At 41.4% G+C, this 20,597-nt stretch overlaps 1 protein-coding gene across 7 annotated transcripts; it reads left to right on the top strand.

Moving 5' to 3' along the window:
• The first annotated feature begins 396 nt into the window (after positions 1-396).
• On the top strand, positions 397-18,298 carry KIF23 (kinesin family member 23). 7 transcript variants are annotated; one of them, XM_052808563.1, is made up of 24 exons: positions 397-550; positions 651-717; positions 890-1,018; positions 2,469-2,574; positions 3,284-3,420; positions 4,095-4,204; positions 4,803-4,973; positions 5,931-5,972; positions 6,399-6,511; positions 6,659-6,780; positions 7,326-7,428; positions 7,771-7,850; positions 7,941-8,060; positions 8,580-8,739; positions 9,291-9,458; positions 9,707-9,864; positions 10,242-10,415; positions 11,125-11,304; positions 11,681-11,986; positions 13,969-14,199; positions 15,264-15,346; positions 15,642-15,723; positions 15,841-15,911; positions 17,486-18,298. In XM_052808563.1, exons 1-24 carry the CDS (start codon positions 540-542, stop codon positions 17,499-17,501), a joined length of 2,940 nt encoding a protein of 979 aa, XP_052664523.1. In that variant the 5' UTR covers positions 397-539; the 3' UTR covers positions 17,502-18,298. The 7 variants fall into 7 exon arrangements, with proteins under 7 accessions (XP_052664523.1, XP_052664524.1, XP_052664522.1 ...); XM_052808564.1 differs by having other exon boundaries at positions 401-550; positions 648-717; positions 11,720-11,986; XM_052808562.1 differs by having other exon boundaries at positions 401-550; positions 648-717.
• Positions 18,299-20,597: the final 2,299 nt, after the last annotated feature.

The raw sequence follows: 20,597 nt of genomic DNA, 5'->3' as shown, positions 1-20,597 counted from the left end.
GCCATTTCCCCGAGGCAAGGCCTGTCTCCAGCCTGCAGGCCCAGCTATGGGCCCACCCCCAGGCGGGAGCACCCCCAGCCCGGCGCCGGGGACCGCCACAGGCCGCAGCGAGGCCCCGGGACCGCCGGGGCTCCCCGCGGGCCCGGTCCCACTTGATTTCGGGGTTCCCAGGCCCCAGGCCCGCGGAACCGGGGCTCGCCGTCCCCTCAACCCCGCCCGGGTCCGCCGGCACCAGCAGGGGGCGCCCGCGGCTGCGGGCGTCGCCCGTTGACGTCGCCATGGCAACGCTTGCTGCCTACGCCGCCGGCAAGGGGGCGGGGCTGGGGTGGAGTGCGTCGCCGCTACGTCGGCGCGCGCTGAGCGGTGACGCTGCGGGGGCCGCGGCCGCTGATTGGTTTGATTTGAATCGCAGCGGGCGCGCGGACGGCCGGTTGGAGGCAGCGCCGAGCTTGAGCGGCAGCGCCCGCCTCGATCGCGACTTTCGGCTCCTCCCGCCTCGATCGCGACTTTCGGCTCCGCCCGCTGCGGCTCTCAGCGACATGAAGGCGGCGTAAGTCGCCCCCACCCCCCTTCAACCCCCTCCCGAGCCCCCGTCCGGCGGCGGGGCCCGGCCCGGCCCGGCCCTCACGCCTCTCCCCTTCTCCCAGTAGGGCCAAGACGCCGCGGAGGCCGGCGGTGAAGAAGCCGTCCAACCCCAGCCTGAAGGATCCCGTGGGGGTGAGTGAGGAGCCGCCGGGCTCGGCTGAGGCGGGGGCGCCGGGCGGGGAGGGGCCGCTGGCCCCCGGTGAGGGGGGGGTCCCTGGGGGCTTGGCCTGCTGCCGCCCCTCGGGGCTGCTCTGAGGGACGACGGGCTCTGTGTGTGTCCCCCCTGCCCCGTCCCCTTCCCCAGGTGTACTGCAGGGTGCGGCCGCTTAGCCGCCCGGACCAGGAGTGCTGCATCGAGGTGATCAACGAGACCACGGTGCAGATCCACCCGCCCGACGGATACAGGATATTCCGCAACGGAGAGTACCGGGAGGTAACGGCCTGGGGCGGGGGGGGGTTGGGCAGCGGGGAAATCCGCGAGAGTGTGCCCTCTGCCTTGGACCTGTGGGCGGTTGAAGGGGCTGCCTGCAATTAGGGAATCGAGGTCCTTTTCCCTGCTGTGGCTGTTTTCCGCTGGCTTGGGGTGTCTCCTGCAGTGTGCAAATCAGCAGTTTGCGCACTTAGAAAAGCGAATTTTCAAAACCAGGAAACCATCTAGAGCAAAAATGCACCCTTAGCCATCAAATATATTCTCCATATAGGACAAGGCTGCTTCTCCAGGGCGGAGGAGGAGGGTGAAAAGAACAAAAGCAAAGCTGGCAAACATTTAGACTGCTCAAAGGACCTTTCTATGTAGGATTAATTGAAAGAAACCAGCTCTAAGCTAAACCAGACACAAATGAATTAACGGTTGATTTGTCCCAAAATTAAGTTGGGCAAAAAGCAATGTTTCCCTATTTACAGAATACGGGGGCAGGGGGTGAAGCTGTAGGTTATGTGCACAAAGTGGTGAAATGTCATGAATTGTGGAAGAGTAGGCAGCGGGTCACGGGGTAGTTCATATGGTTACTTGATCAATACAAATGTTTCCTAGAAAAGGAGGGTTTAGATCATGCATACAGAATGAGGAGCCAGAGTATTGTAGCACAGAATATGAGTTGGTAGTGCAACAGTTAACCGCAGGTTGCCACTACAGTGCTGTAACTCAAAATGTTGCAAGGTAATGGTGTTTCTAAGGGCAGGGGGAGGAGAAGTTAGTTGGGATGTACAATACTTTGTTTCTGATTTCAGCATGGGAAATTCTTATAGGAAGTACATAAAGTGATCTTCAAAGGCTTAAATAAAATAGGCAAAGTTTAATTAAAAGTTTGGTAAACAAACCTTTGCTCAAAAACTTAAAATTCAGATATTTATATACGGAGGTGCTTTGATTGAAAAGTGACCAGATTTATCAAAATAAAAAAAAGTATACTGAAAACCTATGACTGGAAACTGAGGCTAGACTGGAAAAAGACACAAGCTTAAAACAAAATGATTAAATACTGGAACAACTCGACTGTGGCCACTGTGGGTGTTCCTTTGCCCAGTGCTTGTGTGGGTTATGGTGGGAGCACAAACAGAAATTCAAGCTTGAAGCTGTAAATTGTGAGATTCTCTAGTCACTGGGATGGCAGGCTTTGTGATCGTTACGGTTATTTCTGGACTTGAGCTCTGTGAAAATGAGACAGTTGCTACTCTTCATTATGCACAGCTTATTCTCAGAATAGTTACACTGGAGCAACTGCCCATGTTCAAACACTGGTATAATCCTAAAGTAGAATCTTTATCATTCTGGTAAGCTGATGGAAAGCAGTTCTAAGTTATGAAACAACAAAGCACTTTGAAACAATGGACTTCTTAAAGGGAAACTTAAGGCTTAGGACAGTGTATCTTCTTTTCTTCAGACACAGTATTCATTTAAAGAAGTGTTTGGCACCCTTGTTGTTCAGAAGGAGCTCTTTGATGTGGTGGCTAAACCTCTAGTGGAAGATCTCATTCGTGGGAAAAATGGTAAGCAAGTACTTATTCTCTACCACTTTTCTGTATGTCTACCATGCAGTTTCTTATATTGCTATGATTTCATATGTCTCAAGGTTTCCTAGCTTGTCTAGGTAAAAACATGTATACCTTGTTTGCAATGAGAATAGCTCCCCTATACAACATCCTTGGGAGGTCTTCCTGCCTTTCATTACTTCTAAGCCTATTTACCTTTGTTATGATGTGCATGTTACTTGTGTCAAGGTCTCATCTTTTTGTACACCATTAACTGGAGAAGCTTTTTTTCTGCAGAAAGGGATGACTTACCCACCTAAAGACTGACCACAGAAATCAATTTGTAGGGCTTGATCTCCTGAGCATGGTTCAATATCATGGTGCTTGTCCTTGCAGTATCTGGCTTATGTCAGACTCCTCAGTAACAGTCATAACAAATGAGCCCTCTACACCTGGGACTTAGTGGCTTCCTTCCATTTTGGCTTCCAAATGCCCTCTCCCCAGAGAGGATGATAGGTACTGTCAGTTATAGTTGAAGTGGCTATTAATGAGATGCAAACACTAGTGATGACAGTGGCTTTGATGGGCTGGAATAGTTAATTGTTCAAAAGGAGTCATTGTTTTTTTCCAAATACATTTGACAGGGGGAAAGACAGGGCGTGTGATTATAACTGAACTTTCTTTTGAGACAGCAAGCGTGATGGCATAACTTTCCTGTCCCTCCTAGGTCTCCTTTTTACGTATGGTGTGACAGGCAGCGGGAAAACACACACCATGACAGGATCTCCTGGTGATGGAGGACTTCTCCCACGGTGTTTGGATATGATCTTCAACAGCATAGGACCATTCCAGGCCAAGCGATTTGTGAGTAGTTTCGCACTAAATTCTTCATGCCATTGCTTATAACAGCCTATAAACCCTAGACAAAATGTTCTGTCCAAAGTGTTTATCTCCTGTCTAGTCATGTGACTGGAGCACTTTAATAAGAAAACCAACCAAAAAAAAAACCCCACTCCCATGAGATGTGAAGAGTAAGGCCAAGGAGGCAGGCATAGCAGCTAGGAGGGATGTTTCATGAAGATGTACAGTCTGGCTATCCTTATAATTGCTGCTCACTCTTTAATGAACTTTTTTAAAACAATAAAAAAGGAAAGAGGAAGCTGAGTGTTAGAACGAAATCCCACCACAAGATACAAAAGCCACAGGAAACCATATCTAAAATAATACAGGGCATGATGTGAGGCTTTTCTTGTGGTCAAACATCTCTGGATTTTGGGTATCTAAATATATTTGAAATAGTACTGAAAGTCTTTTCCTTGGTAGCATGCTAGCTTGGGAGCTTTTAAGAAATACTGTTATCTTGCAAATACCTATTATCTGTCAGACCTACTTTGCTTTAGCCAGCAGATCAAGTGTTAGTGAGGGGCATGGTATTTGCTGGTTGCTAGACAGCTTGATTAAGTAATTTGTTTTGCTGGCTAACACCTTATGTTCTCTAGTGTTTTTCATTATATTGTCTAAACATACTCACTGCTCAGGTTTTCAAGCTCGATGACAAGAATGGTGTGGATGTTCAGTGTGAAGTAGATGCTCTATTAGAGCGCCAGAAAAGAGATGCCATGCCTGTTCCAAAAACTCCATCTGGCAAGTAAGTAACTATTGTAACATGCAGAATGAATTTAGTCAATGTAAATGTTGTTCTGAAATTGTGGTTTTAACTCACCTTGGTCTCTTTATCCTTCCCTTGAAGAAAGAAAATAAAAATATTAATGGAAAGCTAGTATATTTCACGTGGTTTGAGCAATTGCATAATTAAGTATTTAGATTAGAAGACTTAGAATCAGGCAACGGAAGTCTATGTTTTTGTACCTGTTAACCCATGAGTAAAATGCTGTGACTTCACTGAATAGGAATACTGTGAAGTTAAACTTGGGGATATTTTGCTAAATAGTGAGATTTCTGAATGGGGGATAGAAATGCTGACTATCCAGGAATTTTGCAAGGCATTTCTTACTGCAGCTGAGTACAGCAGTGTCAGATGAAAGTTTATCTACTTAAACTTTTCAGAGTGCTTTTTTTAATCTAATGAGACTGGATGCATTGTTGTTAATTGCTAGTGTGAGCACTTCCATACTTAAATCACGCTATCTGTTAGTAGACTTGCTTTTTAACTGTATAGTCCCTGTCTGACATGTTAGCTAGCTGTGGATGCTCCATTACAATCACTTATTGTGTGTGTTCAACAGGCGGCAAATAGATCCAGAATTTGCTGATATGATCAATGTGCAAGATCACTGCAAAGTGGAAGAAGTTGATGAAGATAATGTCTACAGTGTCTTTGTCTCCTATATTGAGATCTACAACAACTACATATATGACCTCTTGGAGGAAGCTCCCTATGAGCCTATAAAACCAAAGTTAGTTTTATGAATACTGTTACTCCTACTTCAGTTACGCTTTGGGGGGAACTACAGTGTTTTTACAGCTGTAGTCTTGGCAAGTCTGGTTCAATTCATGGGAATCACCTAAAAAAATCACGTGAAAAAGGTGATGGCAGAGGAGTCCAGACAATAGTATTTAAGTGTGCCAAGTACTGATGGTTGTTCTGTTGCTGCTAAGACTTGGTGCTGCCTTCCCCATTATAATGGGAGATTAATAAGCAAATATTTAATTTGTTAGGCAGTGTGTTGTATCCCACTGAGATTCTAAGTCTATTTGTGCTGTTCTGTGAGTACTGTTCCTAGCAGGTGACTGCAACTTGTAGAGTAAGCCACTCCTTAGCTGACACTTTTCCTGGAAACAGTGTATTGGGCAAAAGTAGCTATTTTGTTGTTGCTTTACAGTTAATGCAAGTTTGCATATTATTTCACTCGATGTTAGTAATTTCCATAAAAACAGAAATGAATTGTCTTATAAATGAAATTCCGGGTATTTTTTGGAAAGGTGTGTACTTGGCTGATGTCTAAAATCGGTAAATCTTGAGACTGTCAGAAAAAACAGTCTGCAAATTGAACTTAGAATACATTTTTTTAAAATTCTAAATCCATTAAAGAAAACCCTATGCCTGTCCAACGGTACATGTGTTAATTAAAGCGTTGGCTGATTTACAAAGACTATGTACAGCAAAACATTCTATGTCTCTGAAACCTCAAAAGCTGTCTCCAGGGTACTGATTTGAAAAGGGTTTGAATGTCTGTGAATTCTCTTTAAAGAATAATAAAATTATTTGGTTTAGTATTGTGCTTATGTCCAAAAATCGGCCTACAGAGAATCTGGGATTATTTCTATTTATGGAAACAACAGTATATTATATATGACAAGATTTTAGACACAAGCTGAATGACTTAATATTTTTAACCCTGTCTTTTTGGTAGGTGGAACAATTGCAACACTCCTGTGCGAAATGGTGACTTTATGTATGTGCATAAGCATATTATTCCCAATATTGAAAAGTGAAATTTCCTATTAGTAGAAGCAGAAAATAAATGCAGACTGACTCCCTATCTCTTCTTGCTTTACTAGCGAATATAGAATGCTGTTGAAGCCATCTTGCTTCTGTATGCATGTAGAAAAACAATAGCTGCCACCCAAACCCATGATTTCCAATAAGAATTGCAATTAAACCTAGCTTCTAAATTAAAGCAGTAGCTGAAGTGTAACTAATCTTGGCTGAATGTGTGTCCATGTACTTGTACTTCCTCTTCCACCTGCTGTATGGATAATCGACATGTCCAGTCTGAATTTTGTACTTAAAAGAAAATTTGCATGGCATGATGTTGTACAGAAAACTCCACTCAATTTTAGTGTTTTCTTGTTTGTTTTATTTCCTCCTTGTCCTTAAGACCTCCACAGTCCAAAACACTTCGTGAGGACCAGAATCACAACATGTATGTCACAGGATGCACAGAAGTAGAGGTGAAATCTACAGAAGAAGCTTTTGAAGTGTTTTGGAGAGGTAAATCTTAGAATATAACTTCTTAAATTCAGTACAGATGTGTAATCCTTTATGGTATTATGCTGAAAGCAGAATTGGCTTTGCCAGGTGGCAAGTCTGTTAAATAAAACGGGTTTTTTGAGGGATTGTTTTTGTTGTTCTAAACAGGTCAAAAGAAGCGGCGTATTGCAAACACTCAGCTGAATCGAGAATCTAGTCGCTCTCACAGTGTTTTTATAATAAAGTTGGCTCAGGCACCCCTGGATGCAGATGGAGATAATGTGCTACAGGTGAATTCCAGGGGAGGACATTAAAAGGAGAGCTCTGCGCACGTATGCATGTATATATGTAGGTTAGAAAAGGTGGTGAGCCTTGCAGCATGGCCTACTGAAACAGTTACTGTGTCTTGAGCATTAGCTATTTCACTTTGAAGGAAATCAAAATTATTAAAGTTCGAGTCTGTGACAGAATGAAAGTAGGGCGTTAAAATAGAGTGCAAAGCTGCTTATTCCTTTGATTTTTACCTCTGCTTCTTTTGAGCAAAACCTGCTAATCATAAACTTGAAGGATTTGAATGAGCACAGCTGTTATATCTATCTTGTGGCCCAAGACAGAAGGGATCTGCTAAACTTGTTCACAAAAGAAGCTAGTGGTGCACAGCTTCTTGCACTAAGGGCTAGAAAAACACCCTCAGTCTTTATTTAAAGGCGCAACACATATTCTTTTTAAGTGTGCATGCTGGTTTAGGTTTGGGGGGTGGGGTGTTCCCCCCCCCCCCCGTTAGAAGGAATATAGAGCTAATCATTAGCCTAACATAATTTGTTTTCTGTAACAGGAGAAAGAACAGATCACTTTAAGCCAGCTGTCTTTAGTTGATCTGGCTGGAAGTGAAAGAACTAATAGAACAAAAGCTGAAGGGAACAGGTTGCGAGAAGCAGGTATGTACCACCTTTTAGAGAGCCTGGTAATTTTATGTGCTAATATATGCTCATATTAGTCTTGTCTCCTAGTAAAGACATCATAGGAAGAATTGAAGGGTTCTGTTATGATGTTCAGTTGTCTGATCTGATGACCTTAAATCCTCCAGTTTGGAAACCAAAAGTTTTTAGTAGCAGTTATTCTGATACTTCAGTTAATTAGAGTAGTTATATTTGTTACAAATAACTTAAGTCCCGGCAATTTATTCTTAAGTAAACTGCTAAATAATTTGGGAACATGATCCAAATGGCTGCTTATAGAGTTTTTTGTCTTGTGGTTGGTTTTTTTTTTTTTTTCTTAAGGTAATATTAATCAGTCACTAATGACATTAAGAACATGTATTGAAGTTCTACGGGAAAACCAGATGTATGGAACAAATAAGGTATGCAACCCATTATCCAATTATCTCTTGATTTGATGAAGATCTGGTGTAATGAAAGCTTACTAGATCTTTCATTTACTTTATTTTAAGATGGTTCCGTACAGAGATTCTAAACTGACTCATCTCTTCAAGAACTATTTTGATGGTGAAGGAAAAGTGCGTATGATTGTGTGCGTTAACCCTAAAGCTGAGGACTACGAGGAAAGCTTGGTAACTTCCTTGCAGATCTTACCTCATTCCTTCCTCTTTTGCATGTTTATCACTGAATTCTTGTACTTCTTTAGTAGAGGAGAGGAAAGATAATTTTTGTTGCTTGGGCACATCAGGTAATCAAATACAATATTGTAGGGCAAATGTGCCCTCTAAGTCTTGTTTTTCCTCTTAAAAATGACAACTGCTACTTGCTTGTAAAATAGAAAAAGTTTCTCATATCTGCAGAAGTCCAAATAGCCATATTTAGGTGCTTAATCCCTACTATGACAGTACTTGCAAAACTTCAGCTATCCGCACAGTCGGTTTCATGGTTCCTTGGGGCTGAGGTTGGGGAGGTATTACGGGAAGGTTTCTGGATGCTCCACTTCAGAATCACAAGCTATCTAGCTGGGAACTACTTGAGATTATAGCTTGATAATGTCTCCTCTAATATTGACCTAAAAATATCACTTTCAAACTTACATTGGACTGCTTCTGGTTAGTTTTGTTGTTAAGCTTGCTTTTGTTCTTTTGTAGCAAGTCATGCGCTTTGCAGAAATGACCCAGGAAGTTGAAGTTGCAAGACCTGTTGATAGACCACTCTGTGGCTTAACACCAGGACGGCGCTTTAGGAATCAGGCCTTCAGAGAGGAACTCTCCCGGAAATTGGAGATGCGGGGTGGCCCAATAAATGGAGGTAAATGCTGGAATGCTAGGAGATTACAGCACAGTTTTTTTCTGTTAGGAGTTGAAGGCCATTTTAAAGCAAATTATTTGAGCCTTGGAACTGCAAAAGGAAGTTCACTTAACTGCTAGTTGTGTGCCTTCTCTGCAGTAGGCATTGTTCTTCTCATACTGCAGTGCTACTTGTAGTATAAACCCAGTTGCTGTGTATGTCTTGAGGTAATTCTTTGTTATTGGTGATGAGTTGAATTCATGGTCCCATTATTGCAGCTCCTGAAAGGAAATTGGGCTGAGAATGATATTTTGATGTTTCTGTATGCTTAGGGCCTACTTTAGAAATCAAGAGTTGCCTGGAAGTTTTATAAAGCAGTGAATCAAGAATGCCACATTTAATTTTTTCTCCACACCGTTATCTCCTCTGAAACTTCTAGTTATCATTAATATATTCTAAGTTCTGTCTGCTTCATGGTACTGTGGAATGAATGATCTGTGGGTGTGTATTGTCAAATGGAATTTTTCTGTTCTGTAGCTTGCTGACAGACTTTCTTGGCTTTAATCTTGCAGAAACAGAAGAGCAATCTGTTTCAGAAATGTTTTTGCAGAACTTTCCTCCATTGCCTTCATGTGAGCTATTGGATGTTAATGATGATCAAACACTTCCAAAGCTTATTGAAGTCCTGGAAAAACGCCATAAACTACGACAAATGTTGTCAGAGGAGTTTGCCAAAAACGGTAAGAATTTGAATATCAGTGTGGAGCTAGATTTTTTTTTTGGCGCCCTTATTACTGCTACTCAAGGGATCTCTTCTGTGCCAACATGAGATAAGAATCTTGTCTAGATTGATCACTTAAAACCCCTTTTTTTTTTTTTTTTTGAGGTAATGAAATAGCTGGTAGTGTTAAATTGGTAGGAGAAAAACAGAACTGCTTTTGATATTATAGACATATGGTGAGAAGATAAAATATCAATTCTCTTGCAGTGCTTGCATTTAAAACAATGCTGCAAGATTTTGACTCCAGTATTGTATCCAAGGAAAACTATATTCAAGGGAAACTGTCTGAGAAAGAGAAAACAATAGCAGGACAGAAAATGGAGCTAGAACGCCTGGAGAAGAAAATTAAAACTTTGGAATACAAGGTCAGTTTTTTTCATTGTCTAAAACTAAGCACAAAATGCATTTTCTATGTACCATTTAGCAAGCTTCTGGACATCTGAAGTTGCTTGCAAGATGGATATCAGAAAAAAGATTAGAAGTATTTTGGGGGGAACTTTACTGAACACTTAGTTTTTTGGCTTTTCTTATGAGGTAAGACTTTTCTTAATACATTAAGAAGGGCAACTTAAAGTTGTAAAATTTCTGAAACTTTTTGGAATGTGGACTATTTCTCTCGGTGTATTTGTACAACAGCTAATATATTCTAGTATATGTTAACAGTCAAATATAACTAGCAATTCTGGGCTTAGATAGTTGCACTTCTAAAAAGCATAGCCAAGTCCTTCCTCTCTTCCTCCAGATTGAGATTTTAGAGAAAACCGCAACAATTTATGAAGAAGACAAGCGTAATCTTCAGCAAGAACTAGAAAGCAAGAGCCAGAAATTGCAACGTCAGGCTTCTGACAAGCGTAGGTTGGAGGCACGATTGCAAGGCATGGTGGCAGAAACAACCATGAAATGGGAGAAGGAGTGTGTAAGTACACTGCCATATTTATTAGAAATGGGTAATGGAGCAATGCTGGGGGGAGCCAGGTGGCTTGTTTTTGTGATGGTTTTTTATATAGTAGTACCATGAAGAATGGAGGTGTGTTTGGCTTTAATTATGGACATGGAACGGATATCTTGAACTTAAATTTTATAAATACGGTATGATAAGATAAATTCCTCAAGGACTTTCGGTGCAGTTAGAGCAGCACTCTTAAGCACTGTGTCACTTCATTTCAATGTCTAGAATTTGTTCTTTTGAGTTAGTGGCACTCTAACTAAGGAGTGATTCCCTTGTTCTGTGGGTTCTCAGTAGAAGCCTCGTGACAGGGTTTCCCCTTTATCCTCATGTAAACTCTTGCTCAGCTATCCACTTGACAAGCAATAAGGAAAGGAAATCTGAGGGATTAACTTTTACTACTGCGGGACTGTTTACTACTTCAGGATGATTGATAGAACTATAGTTAGACATGTTTCCATTTGTCATAATTTAGGAAGCAAAATGGTTATGGCATCAAATGTATTATTTTATAATCTGGAACGTCTTTAGCTTGATATGTCATTATCTCCAATAGCTTGTATCTCAGTGGGGAAGAATTTCATTCCACGTGGAATATGCAATTCCCTTCAAACCTTCAGCACAATTGCTTGTGCTTTCGTGTAACGTACTTCATGCTTGTCCTTACTTGTCTTTGTAGGAGCGTCGTGTAGCAGCAAAGCAGCTGGAGATGCAGAACAAACTTTGGGTCAAAGATGAAAAACTGAAGCAGCTGAAGGCTATTGTTACTGAACCAAAAAATGAAAAGCCAGAGAGACCTTCACGGGAGAGAGACCGAGAGAAGCCCGTTCAGAGATCAGTGTCTCCTTCACCAGCACCTGTAAGTTGCCTTTAAAACACTTCTTGATATAGGAAAAAGCATATTTATAAGAATGAACTGAAGAGCAGGCCAGTTCTTTTTAGAGGCTAGAAAATAGTTCCCAAGCACAGAATTTGGATAACTTAAACTTGCTTTGAATTCTTTGTCTCCTGTTGTATTTATCGGTGCTCTTTATTTGTGCTCCTACCTTCTAATGCTACTCTAGTATTGGAGGAATAGCTGATTCTTAATGCTGTCACTGCAACAAAATACCTCTCCAAAACAATAAGCTTGAATAGCTGAATTGTCATCCTGCACATTGTCAGTATTCATTGTTTTATTGCCTTATAAGTTGACAGTTCTGTATGTTTGCTAATTTCTTTCCCATTCTCTCTAGCCTTCTAGTAACTTTATTACTTGGGTCCCTAACACCCAGCGGCACATGAGCAACCCGCAGGTGCACAGACGTTCTAATTCTTGTAGCAGCATTTCTGTGGCATCCTGTGTTATGGAATGGGAGCAGAAAACCCCTTCGCACAAGCATACCAGTGGCACTTCTAATGCAAGGAGTAGACAACAAGAACCAGAACAAAGTAGAGACTATAACACCTCAGACAGAAGGCGAGGGATGTGCTGGACTGGAGTCATTGAGGTTCCCAGGCATAGAGATGAGCTAGAAATAGAAGAGGATCAATGCTGCAGGGTTAGTGCTGCTCCTGTCAAAAGCTAAATGTAGCATTGCTTAGTCTGACTTAAAATCTCATTACAACTGCTCTCTTACATTGAGCACCCCTAACATAGATTGGAGTTTTCCCCTAAATGTATTTCTCATAGGACAGTACTGTTTCGAAATTGAGTCTACTCATTCTCTTTGACTTCTTAACTTGACATTTGGAAACTCCTTAAAAGCAGTGTGTGTGTTTCTTGCTGGCACCTAGATGGCACTGGTAAGGAATGCTGAACTAGCTAGACTTTTTCTCTAGCTATGAATGTGCTTGTGTTTTAACTAGTGTCTGTCACCTCAGATCTATCTTGCAGCCTGTAATTTACCATAGTCTGTTTGGGCAGCTTAAAAGGTGGTCTTATAAGCCATATCTGCACATGTCTACTGGAAATAGTGCTTGGACAAACATCTCACTTGTGTGACTGTTAACTTTCACTCTCTCAGAATAGTCTTCCCTAACTTTCACATCTGCATTAAAACTGGGGGCTTTGCTTACAGGTGGGAGACTTTTTCTTCATTAAACTGATGCATGCAAATGTTTGTATTGGTGGTGTCTCTGTCACGTTATAGTGGTGTCGCAGTGGCTCAGGTAAATCGAAGAGAATTGTACAACTCCAGCCTCTTGAGAGAGCTTCTAAAGAGGAGGAAAGTTTATCACGGTACAATTCATTTTTGAGAGTATTCTCAAGATTTCTGTCACTTGCTGGCCCTTTGAATTCAGGGACATGCTTTTAAGCAAATGCTATTCCAACTAACTAATACATGAACCACTGTCAGCAGAGTAAGGGATGTGGTCTCTGCCACAGTAAAATGTGACTAGTAGTAGTATGCCCTCTCCTTACAACGTAACTTCTAAGGCACCTTGGCAGAATTGTTTCAAAAAGCCGTCAACGGAAATAAGTACTTGCCCACTAAAAGTGGGGGAAGAAAGTACTGAAGTGTGTTTTTGGTTTTGGGGGGTTTTTTTGGTTTTTTTGTTTTTTTTATTTTAATGGAAGATTTTTGCTGAAAGCCACACTTCCCTATATATGTTTAATTTTTAAGAGCTGCTTTAGCCTTGTAAGAGGTTTATCTGTAGAGGGTACAGCCAATCTCTTGTCTGTTGGTCAAAGAAATCCTAATTGATGCTCATCACCTGAAAATACAGTGGATGGGATTTGCATTCATAGGTTTGGGATATTGACCTCACCATGATTCAGAGGTGTCTCAAATTAGTGTGTAAATGGAACAGAGAGAGTCTACAAATACTCTTTCAAAAGCCCATTCAAAGATCTTGAAGGGACACAGGTTTTTGTTTTTAAACAAGTTTCCAGAATGTTCTGATTTTCCTGAGCAACTGACAATAATGTTCATAAAATAAAAATACAAGAACTTCAATCATTTTTCATGGATTTCCAACAGCTGAGTTCAGAAGTGATAGCACTAGCGCAGGGGATGCTTCCTCTGCTCTATTTACTCAGAAAAGTTATGAGGTCTTGCATCCTTTAGAGATGTTGGCAATCCATACTTAGTCTGCTTCCTTTGCTACCTCAAAAATACATTTTGATTCATGAATGCATCCATGGAAACAAATGTCTCTTTTCTGGTCGGTTAATATGTTTGTAGCAATCTGTTTTGATTTGGAAACTTAGGAGAAGCATTACCGAAAATAATATATTCTTGAGGAATATCCTCCTTGAGGAAACTCTTACTAGGTATGGAATGCAACAGATTGGATATAACACTTACCTAAAATTTACAAGAAATAGGAATTGGCACAGAAATAATCTGTTAATAATTTTATGCAAGGCTCTTGGTAATGGTGCCTTTCAGGATACACTCTGAAAACACTTCAGGAATAAAGCTTTGATCTTCATACAAACGTATCTTAACCAGACCTGCAAAGTTCACTTCTGCTAATGATAACCTCCGAGAGATTTACTGTGTGCTGATTTCTTCTGATTCTCTTCCACTCTGATCAGAATGCACCTCCAGTTCGCCTCAGACACAGACGGTCGCGCTCAGCTGGGGAGAGATGGGTAGATCATAAGCCACCTTCTAATCTGCCCACTGAAACAGTCATGCAGCCACATGTCCCTCATGCCATCACAGTAGCGGCTGCAAGTGAAAAGGCACTAGCTAAGTGTGACAAGTATATGCTGACACACCAGGAGCTAGCCTCTGATGGGGAGATTGAAACAAAACTAATTAAGGTAAAGCAAACGCCTTTGTTGTAAACTTGTGATAACCCTGTCAAAACCTATTTCTGGCAATGTCTTTGTGCTACAGGCTTACTGGCTTGTGAAAGGGTGTGTTTGACTCAATCTTTTAAGAGATTTGATTTGAAAGTTTTGTGCAGTTGGATTCAAGGGAGCTTTTAGAGTCTGAAAATACTTTTCTTGAACTTTGTCATTACTTCATAAAAACCTTTACAAGCTTGTTTATCTTGGTCACTGTTTTCCTTGAAAGTAATTAAGGTGGGTTTTTTTTTTCCTCTAGTAAAATGCAATAATCCATTTGTAATGAAAGTTTCTTAGACTTGTGGCTGCAGCTAATCTTGTGGAGTCAGTCTTGTTGGAGTGATATTATTAGATTTCCACTAGCAGTATGAGTAAGCTTGCTGCAGTGATGGATGCTTGGATGCTCCAGGACATAATTTCTAGTAGTCAACTGACAAACAAATTGGTGAGACAGTCTACACTTTGAAAGCTTGCAATGTTTGTGTCCCAAAACACTGACTGTACTTACCTAAGGCAAACTGAGACCTCTTCGTAATTTGTAGCAAGAAGCTTTTGGTTTATTTTTCCTACAGTCACAGGCCTTCCAATATTGTCTTTTTTCTTTCTGAGTTTTAAAAAAAGCTCTCACTCCTGTAAGGTAACCTTGTACGTTCCAGCGATGTTGCCAAAAGCGAAGGCTTGCATAGCTGACCACATACCTGTTCATGCTGTGGAATGGAACTAAGCCTATGACATGTTTTCTGTAGTATTACTTGGTCATCATTATCATACAGAAATCTTTGTCATCGTAGTGACTGCTCTATGGGTATCTTGCATGATCATCAGAATAGATGGTGTTCACTCTTTATTGTCCTGTGTTTAATAAGAGAAGATATACAATGGGGCAGAGTGTATTTGTGCACATATGCTGGCTGGCTACTAACCTGCAAGGAAATGACAGTTGTAAGCACCTAAGTTTTCATGTGAAACCGGTGCCGTAGCTATCATACTGACCTAGCGACTGTACCTTAACTACTTTAACTGCTTTTGGTTTCCAGGGTGATGTTTTCAAAACCAGGGGTGGTGGACAGGCTGTGCAGTTCACAGAGATAGAGACTCTAAAGCAAGAATCTCCAACCGGGTGAGTTGTGGTCTTAATTTTAGGTTCTGACACTGCTGGAGATACGCAACTCCAATCGTGCATATGTAACCGCTTCTGGTCCAAATAATTGAACATAAAGTTGTTGCATCTAACTTGAAATCATATAAAAGTAACTCAGAGAGGCTTTATAGATACTGTAGCTGCTTTTAACGTTGGTCTGCTGCTGAGACCAAGGTATTTATTTAGAAAGTATAAAATGTATTCTCTCCTGTATGAGAATCTGCCAAAATACATGACACTTGTAACTTCTATTTTCCCCATGTACTTCTTTCAGTCGAAAGCGAAGATCATCCCCTTCCAATCCTGACCCACCTGAGGATGCTGCAGACTCTGAGTGGACTGATGTAGAAACCAGGGTAAGCTAAAAAGGAAGAAGGGGGACATCTCATGCTTGGTCTGGATGAGAATTTGGGGTAATGCTGATAGCTAGGTGGGGGGTTAGCAGTGAAGACTGATTTTCTGTGTCTTCTCAGTGTTCCGTGGCAGTGGAGATGAGGGCAGGATCAGCTCTTGGACCTGGATATGAGCATCATGCTCAGCCCAAGTAAGTGCAGCTCTCCTTTGTAGCTGGGGTATTGCAATCTCTTTCCTGATAATATCTAAAGTGAGAACTCCCCCCCTTGACCTTGCTGCCCTTCCCGCTTTAGGTTTGGGGTGCACACCTCCTTAATGCTGTAGGATAAGCAGACTTATTCAGTGTTGGAAACTGGTGACAGGGTAGATTGGTAGGAGACTCTAAGCAGAAATATTAAATTGTCTTCTGGGTCAAAGTCTGGCATTCAGTGCGGTGAGCAGAATGTCAAGTTTGATCTTGTGCTATCTTGACTGTGAAAAGGTGGGAACTGTAGGATGCCTAGCAGGTCCAGACTGGCATAGGGTTAGGGATTGCAGGGACAAGGTACTAAGCTGTATTCCCTCTTCTTCTGCCTCCCTAGCCTCTATCAGGTGGTGATGTAGTAAAATGTGTTCATTTTTATATCTTTAGATAAATTTAAATTAGATAAGGTTACAAATACCTTACTATTCATTTCAGTATGGTTTAGGGAGGAGGAAACTGAGGCAACTGTGGGATATACCTAATGGTATACTTGAATGTAGCTCATATTCCAGCTGCTACCTGCTGTGTAATTGTCAAGGCACCTGCTAAGGAAGCATGGTCTCTAGTCATGCTAGAAGAAACTTTCCGCTTTTTCAAATGCATAGATAACAGTCTGAATTCCTCAGGGCTGTCTTATCATTCTTTACCGTGGTGGGATCAGTGGCAGTTGCACACATAAATGCAAGCTTACCAAATCAGAAGTCCCAATTTCTAGCAAAAGGTCCAGATGATCCTGCAGTTTGTAAGGCTCTAGTGCCCAACACTTGAGCCCCCATGTCTAACAAAACACTTTATTGACAAAAGAAATGCTTCAGATAAGATAGTTTTGTTAAACTAGGTGTTGCAGAACAGAATTCAATATCCAGATTTGCCCTCTTGCACATAGATGCTGGCAGTGCTCTGGAAGTCACCTATTCAGCTCAGGGGAATAAAATTTGCAGTTTTGCAAGAGATGTTTACAGGCAGGAGAGGGGCTGGAGAGGTAAAGAGGTTTCTATGAAGCCAAAATCAACTAAACTTTCTGCATTTGGAATCCAAAAAGTTTAGAACTATGGTGGAAGGGTATTTTGGAGAGTATCTGAAATCAGTAATCCCTCTTCCAGATAAGGTGACAAATTTGTGCCTCTCATCATGTTAGCATATACTTTATTACATCTCTTATTAGAAACTGGGACCTGCTCAAGGTGGCTACCGCTACTTACAGCCTTGTAATACAGTAGTAAATCCTTTAGTTTGCCTCTGTGTTGAGTTGGAGCTTGTATTAAAAACTAATTAAATAATTTAAATAAAAATTTGTTTTATGCTCATGGTTGTCTAAAAAAGAAAGCAAAATACAAGTGTTTCTTGATAAATAAGCTCTTTAGTTTTGTTGTGTTAATTGTTGCATTTCTTAGCATAGGAGGTGTGAGAGACATATACAGCAGAATAAGTAAATAGGCTATTGGCTACTGTTAAGGAAAACTGCTGCTGTGTAAAATCTGAAAGTTGTTTGTGGCTTTTTTTTTCTTTCCTTTTTTTAGGCGAAGAAAGCCGTGAACTTAATGTACTACTGCGTTGGAATCCTCTTGATTTTATCAGACTGATGTAATATCTGCTGCCAGTGATAAACTTGATAAAAACTGCCTTGTTATCAATCACTACAGGCTTATATTTATATAACGGCCTGTGCTAGGCAATGGTTAAATGGGAGATACTTCTTGCAATCCCAAAGAAGCCTATGTGTGGGTGTGTATATTTTCAATAGATGTAGGGAGGTTCTGCCATTGTGTCCTCTGGACTTCTGAAGAACACCTTCTGTCTCGTATGTATGAAGCCCTTGTTATTAAGCTGTATCTTTATAGACTAATGACACAAGGCTTTTGCCTTGCATATTTTTTCATTTTTTTTCTTTTTATAGTGCAAAATACTTCTGTTCTGGTTACTATCCCTTCCTTGTCAGGTCCTCTGTTTTGAAGAGGCATAAATGCTACTATTTATTTAGATGCAGTAACGCACTTTAAGCGTGTTTCTATGCCATTTCATATTTTATTATAACTAGCAACAGCTTAGTAATATGGATTTCTTCTTGAAAGAATTACCTTTGATTATTTAATATGCATATCAGCTTGTGAAAACATTTCAATCTTCAAACCTTCATAGTAACGAAGCAAGAATACTGATATGATGAGTAATGGTGACTTGACATCAGATCTACTTTATTTTGTAGTGCAAGTAAATAAATGTTTTACATCTGTAGATATGGGGTAAAAGGGTAATTTGCTCACAGATATGGTGAGAACTTTGTATGTGTGGTTCTGCAAACATGTTATAATAAATACTTTTATTCAATGGCTCTTGCAAACCATGTTCTTGTTATTTATGGGAATGCTAAGCTACAGAAACTAAGGTATGCGTTGCAGCATCTTGACTGTGTCTTGTGCAAAGAGCTATGAATGAATGCACTTTTAGGGATATTTCTGAAGTTTAAACCAAGGAATCTGCTTGGATCCCAAGATATGTTTTGGACAACCTTATCTTCATGTCTGCAAATTGCTTCCAAGGGCACTTGGTTCCATTCTGAACGACTGACTGCCTTGTTAAAAGATATTGAAGCTTTGAGCTTTTTCCAGCATAAGAAAATGCTTTTGTTACTAAGTAGTTTAAAAAGCATTTTTATAAAGCCTAGGGGATTTTTTTAAAACTTTTTTTTTTTTTTAAGGAAGAAAATGACCAATGTGAGTGCCTGTTCATAGCTGATATAAACAAATTTATTTTCAGGTAGGCCATGAAAAGGCTTATGTTCTAAAGAAACGTCATCTTTTCCACAGGTCTCCTAGGCCTGCAGCTGGAGCAGAAAGCTGTACAGCAGCAGGAATGGCTAGCGCTAACACTGTCTGCTGTGGTAGTCTTAGCAATCACCTAGCTAAAAGCAGGCTTGATCATAATCGCTCTGAGAACACACAAGACAGAGCATCATTATTCTATTGTCTTGAGCAGGCAGTGCTGCTTAATGGTTTCAGAGGCTTTCCGCCTTGGTCTGGGAAACAAGACGTCCTACTTGAAAAAGCTACAAGCTTTGTGTGGCAGGCATGCATTTGTCCAATGTGTGTTCAGGATGCCGGTTGAAATACAGTTTTGCTTTTATTTACTGCCTAATTAGTTAAATGTAGTGCCTAAGAACGGAAGAAAAACCAATGAGGGGACAAACCAGCCTGAAGAAACCTGTGGTTTTAAAAGGCTTCTGTGAACTTGAGCTCAACAGCCAAATCCCACACTGCCTGGCAATGGAGCGGTGGGAAGCCGAGCTGCATGGTGAGCTAATGCCACTAGATGGTGTGGAATAACCATCAGGGGCTGGGGCTGGATCCCTCTTCCTCTGCCCTGCAGGGAGGTAGGCTTTGCCCTGGGCATGGAGCAGGGGATTCCTTTTTTTCCCACCTTGCGGTGTCTTGGGATATCCCTAACCTGGGCAGTGATTCCCTGCTGCCACCCATCTTCCTGCCTTTTGCTGCTACCCTGTGGGAGGATAGGGATAGGAGGGGCAGCCAACAGAAATAACGATGAAAGAAACTTAAACAAGGCCTATGCTCCTATTTCTGGCATTTAAATTAACTCCTTCACATAGACTAAAATAATTAATCTCCTATTAATGATGAGCAAGCTGTCAAACGCATTATCTCTTTGATTTGGATTCAATCATCCTGTCATCAGTGTAAGTCATATTGAAAGTGTTACTGGGGAAACCTGGGAGGGAGGTGAGAAACTGATACTCAGAACTTTGTAAAGGAAATATAGTCAGCTACAGAGCATGGCTTCATTTGGGTTGCTTCAAAAGCAATGGGAAAGGCATTCTGAATTAGCTCTCAAAATGCTGGGGTTTGTATCACTGGTGGCAAAGTACGCATGGCCAAAATGTTTGTTTCTCAGTCGTTGCCAAGGTCTGTATTTTGATGCACAATGTTTTGCAAGAGCTTTGCTCAGAAATTTCGTGTTTTGAAGGAGAGAGCTGTTAAGCACAAACAAAACAGTTACTGCAGCCACCTTGTCCTATTATAAAGGTTAATCAAAAGCGCAAATATAAGACCTTGGTGAGGAGGATATCTGTCCTTGCCAGTGCTGTGAGGAAGGTGGCAGCATGGTAACAAGTCGTCTCGAGTCTGTGACTTGTTCTTCATGTGCTTCAACTGCCCTTGAGGTCTATTGCTGAGCTAACTGTGCTGCCTCGTGCCTCCAAGCAGAATTTAAGGGTAGGGTGAAGGCTGGGCTGCTCTTTCTGGCTTGAAGTCTTGACTAGTCATCACCCCTGTGCAGCCAACACAAACCATACTGCACCTCCCTCCTATCTTAGTTACGTCTTTAATTACTCAAATGCTATTATTACCTCCTGTGATGGGTGCCATAGATAACTTCAAAGATTAAAAACTAATGAGTGAGAACGAGCTTTGCAAGCTGCCCTGGGTTCATGTTTGGAAAGAAACAGAACTTGGATGAGGACTCGGGCTCATCTTGTGAAGACTGTTAACTTGGGGGAAGAGAAGACGCGGGGATTCTTGCAGTAGCAATGGCAGGAGGAGCTCAGCGTGCCCATCGAGCTCGGTTTCCTAGCCCAGGCCTAGCAACGCTTTTCCATCAGCAGAGTTGCATTCCGTGCCG

Source organism: Harpia harpyja, chromosome 14, assembly GCF_026419915.1.
Source record: "Harpia harpyja isolate bHarHar1 chromosome 14, bHarHar1 primary haplotype, whole genome shotgun sequence".
NCBI lineage: Eukaryota > Metazoa > Chordata > Aves > Accipitriformes > Accipitridae > Harpia > Harpia harpyja.
Note: the sequence above shows the minus strand (reverse complement) of the source record. Positions and strands in the feature narration are given on the sequence as shown.

Excerpts from the sequence above, each read along its gene's own strand:
- KIF23 (XM_052808562.1), top strand. Across the intron at positions 8,740-9,290 it reads GGGTGGCCCAATAAATGGAG|AAACAGAAGAGCAATCTGTT; the intron begins GTAAATGCTGGA and ends TTAATCTTGCAG. Across the intron at positions 14,200-15,263 it reads TTGAAACAAAACTAATTAAG|GGTGATGTTTTCAAAACCAG; the intron begins GTAAAGCAAACG and ends TTTGGTTTCCAG.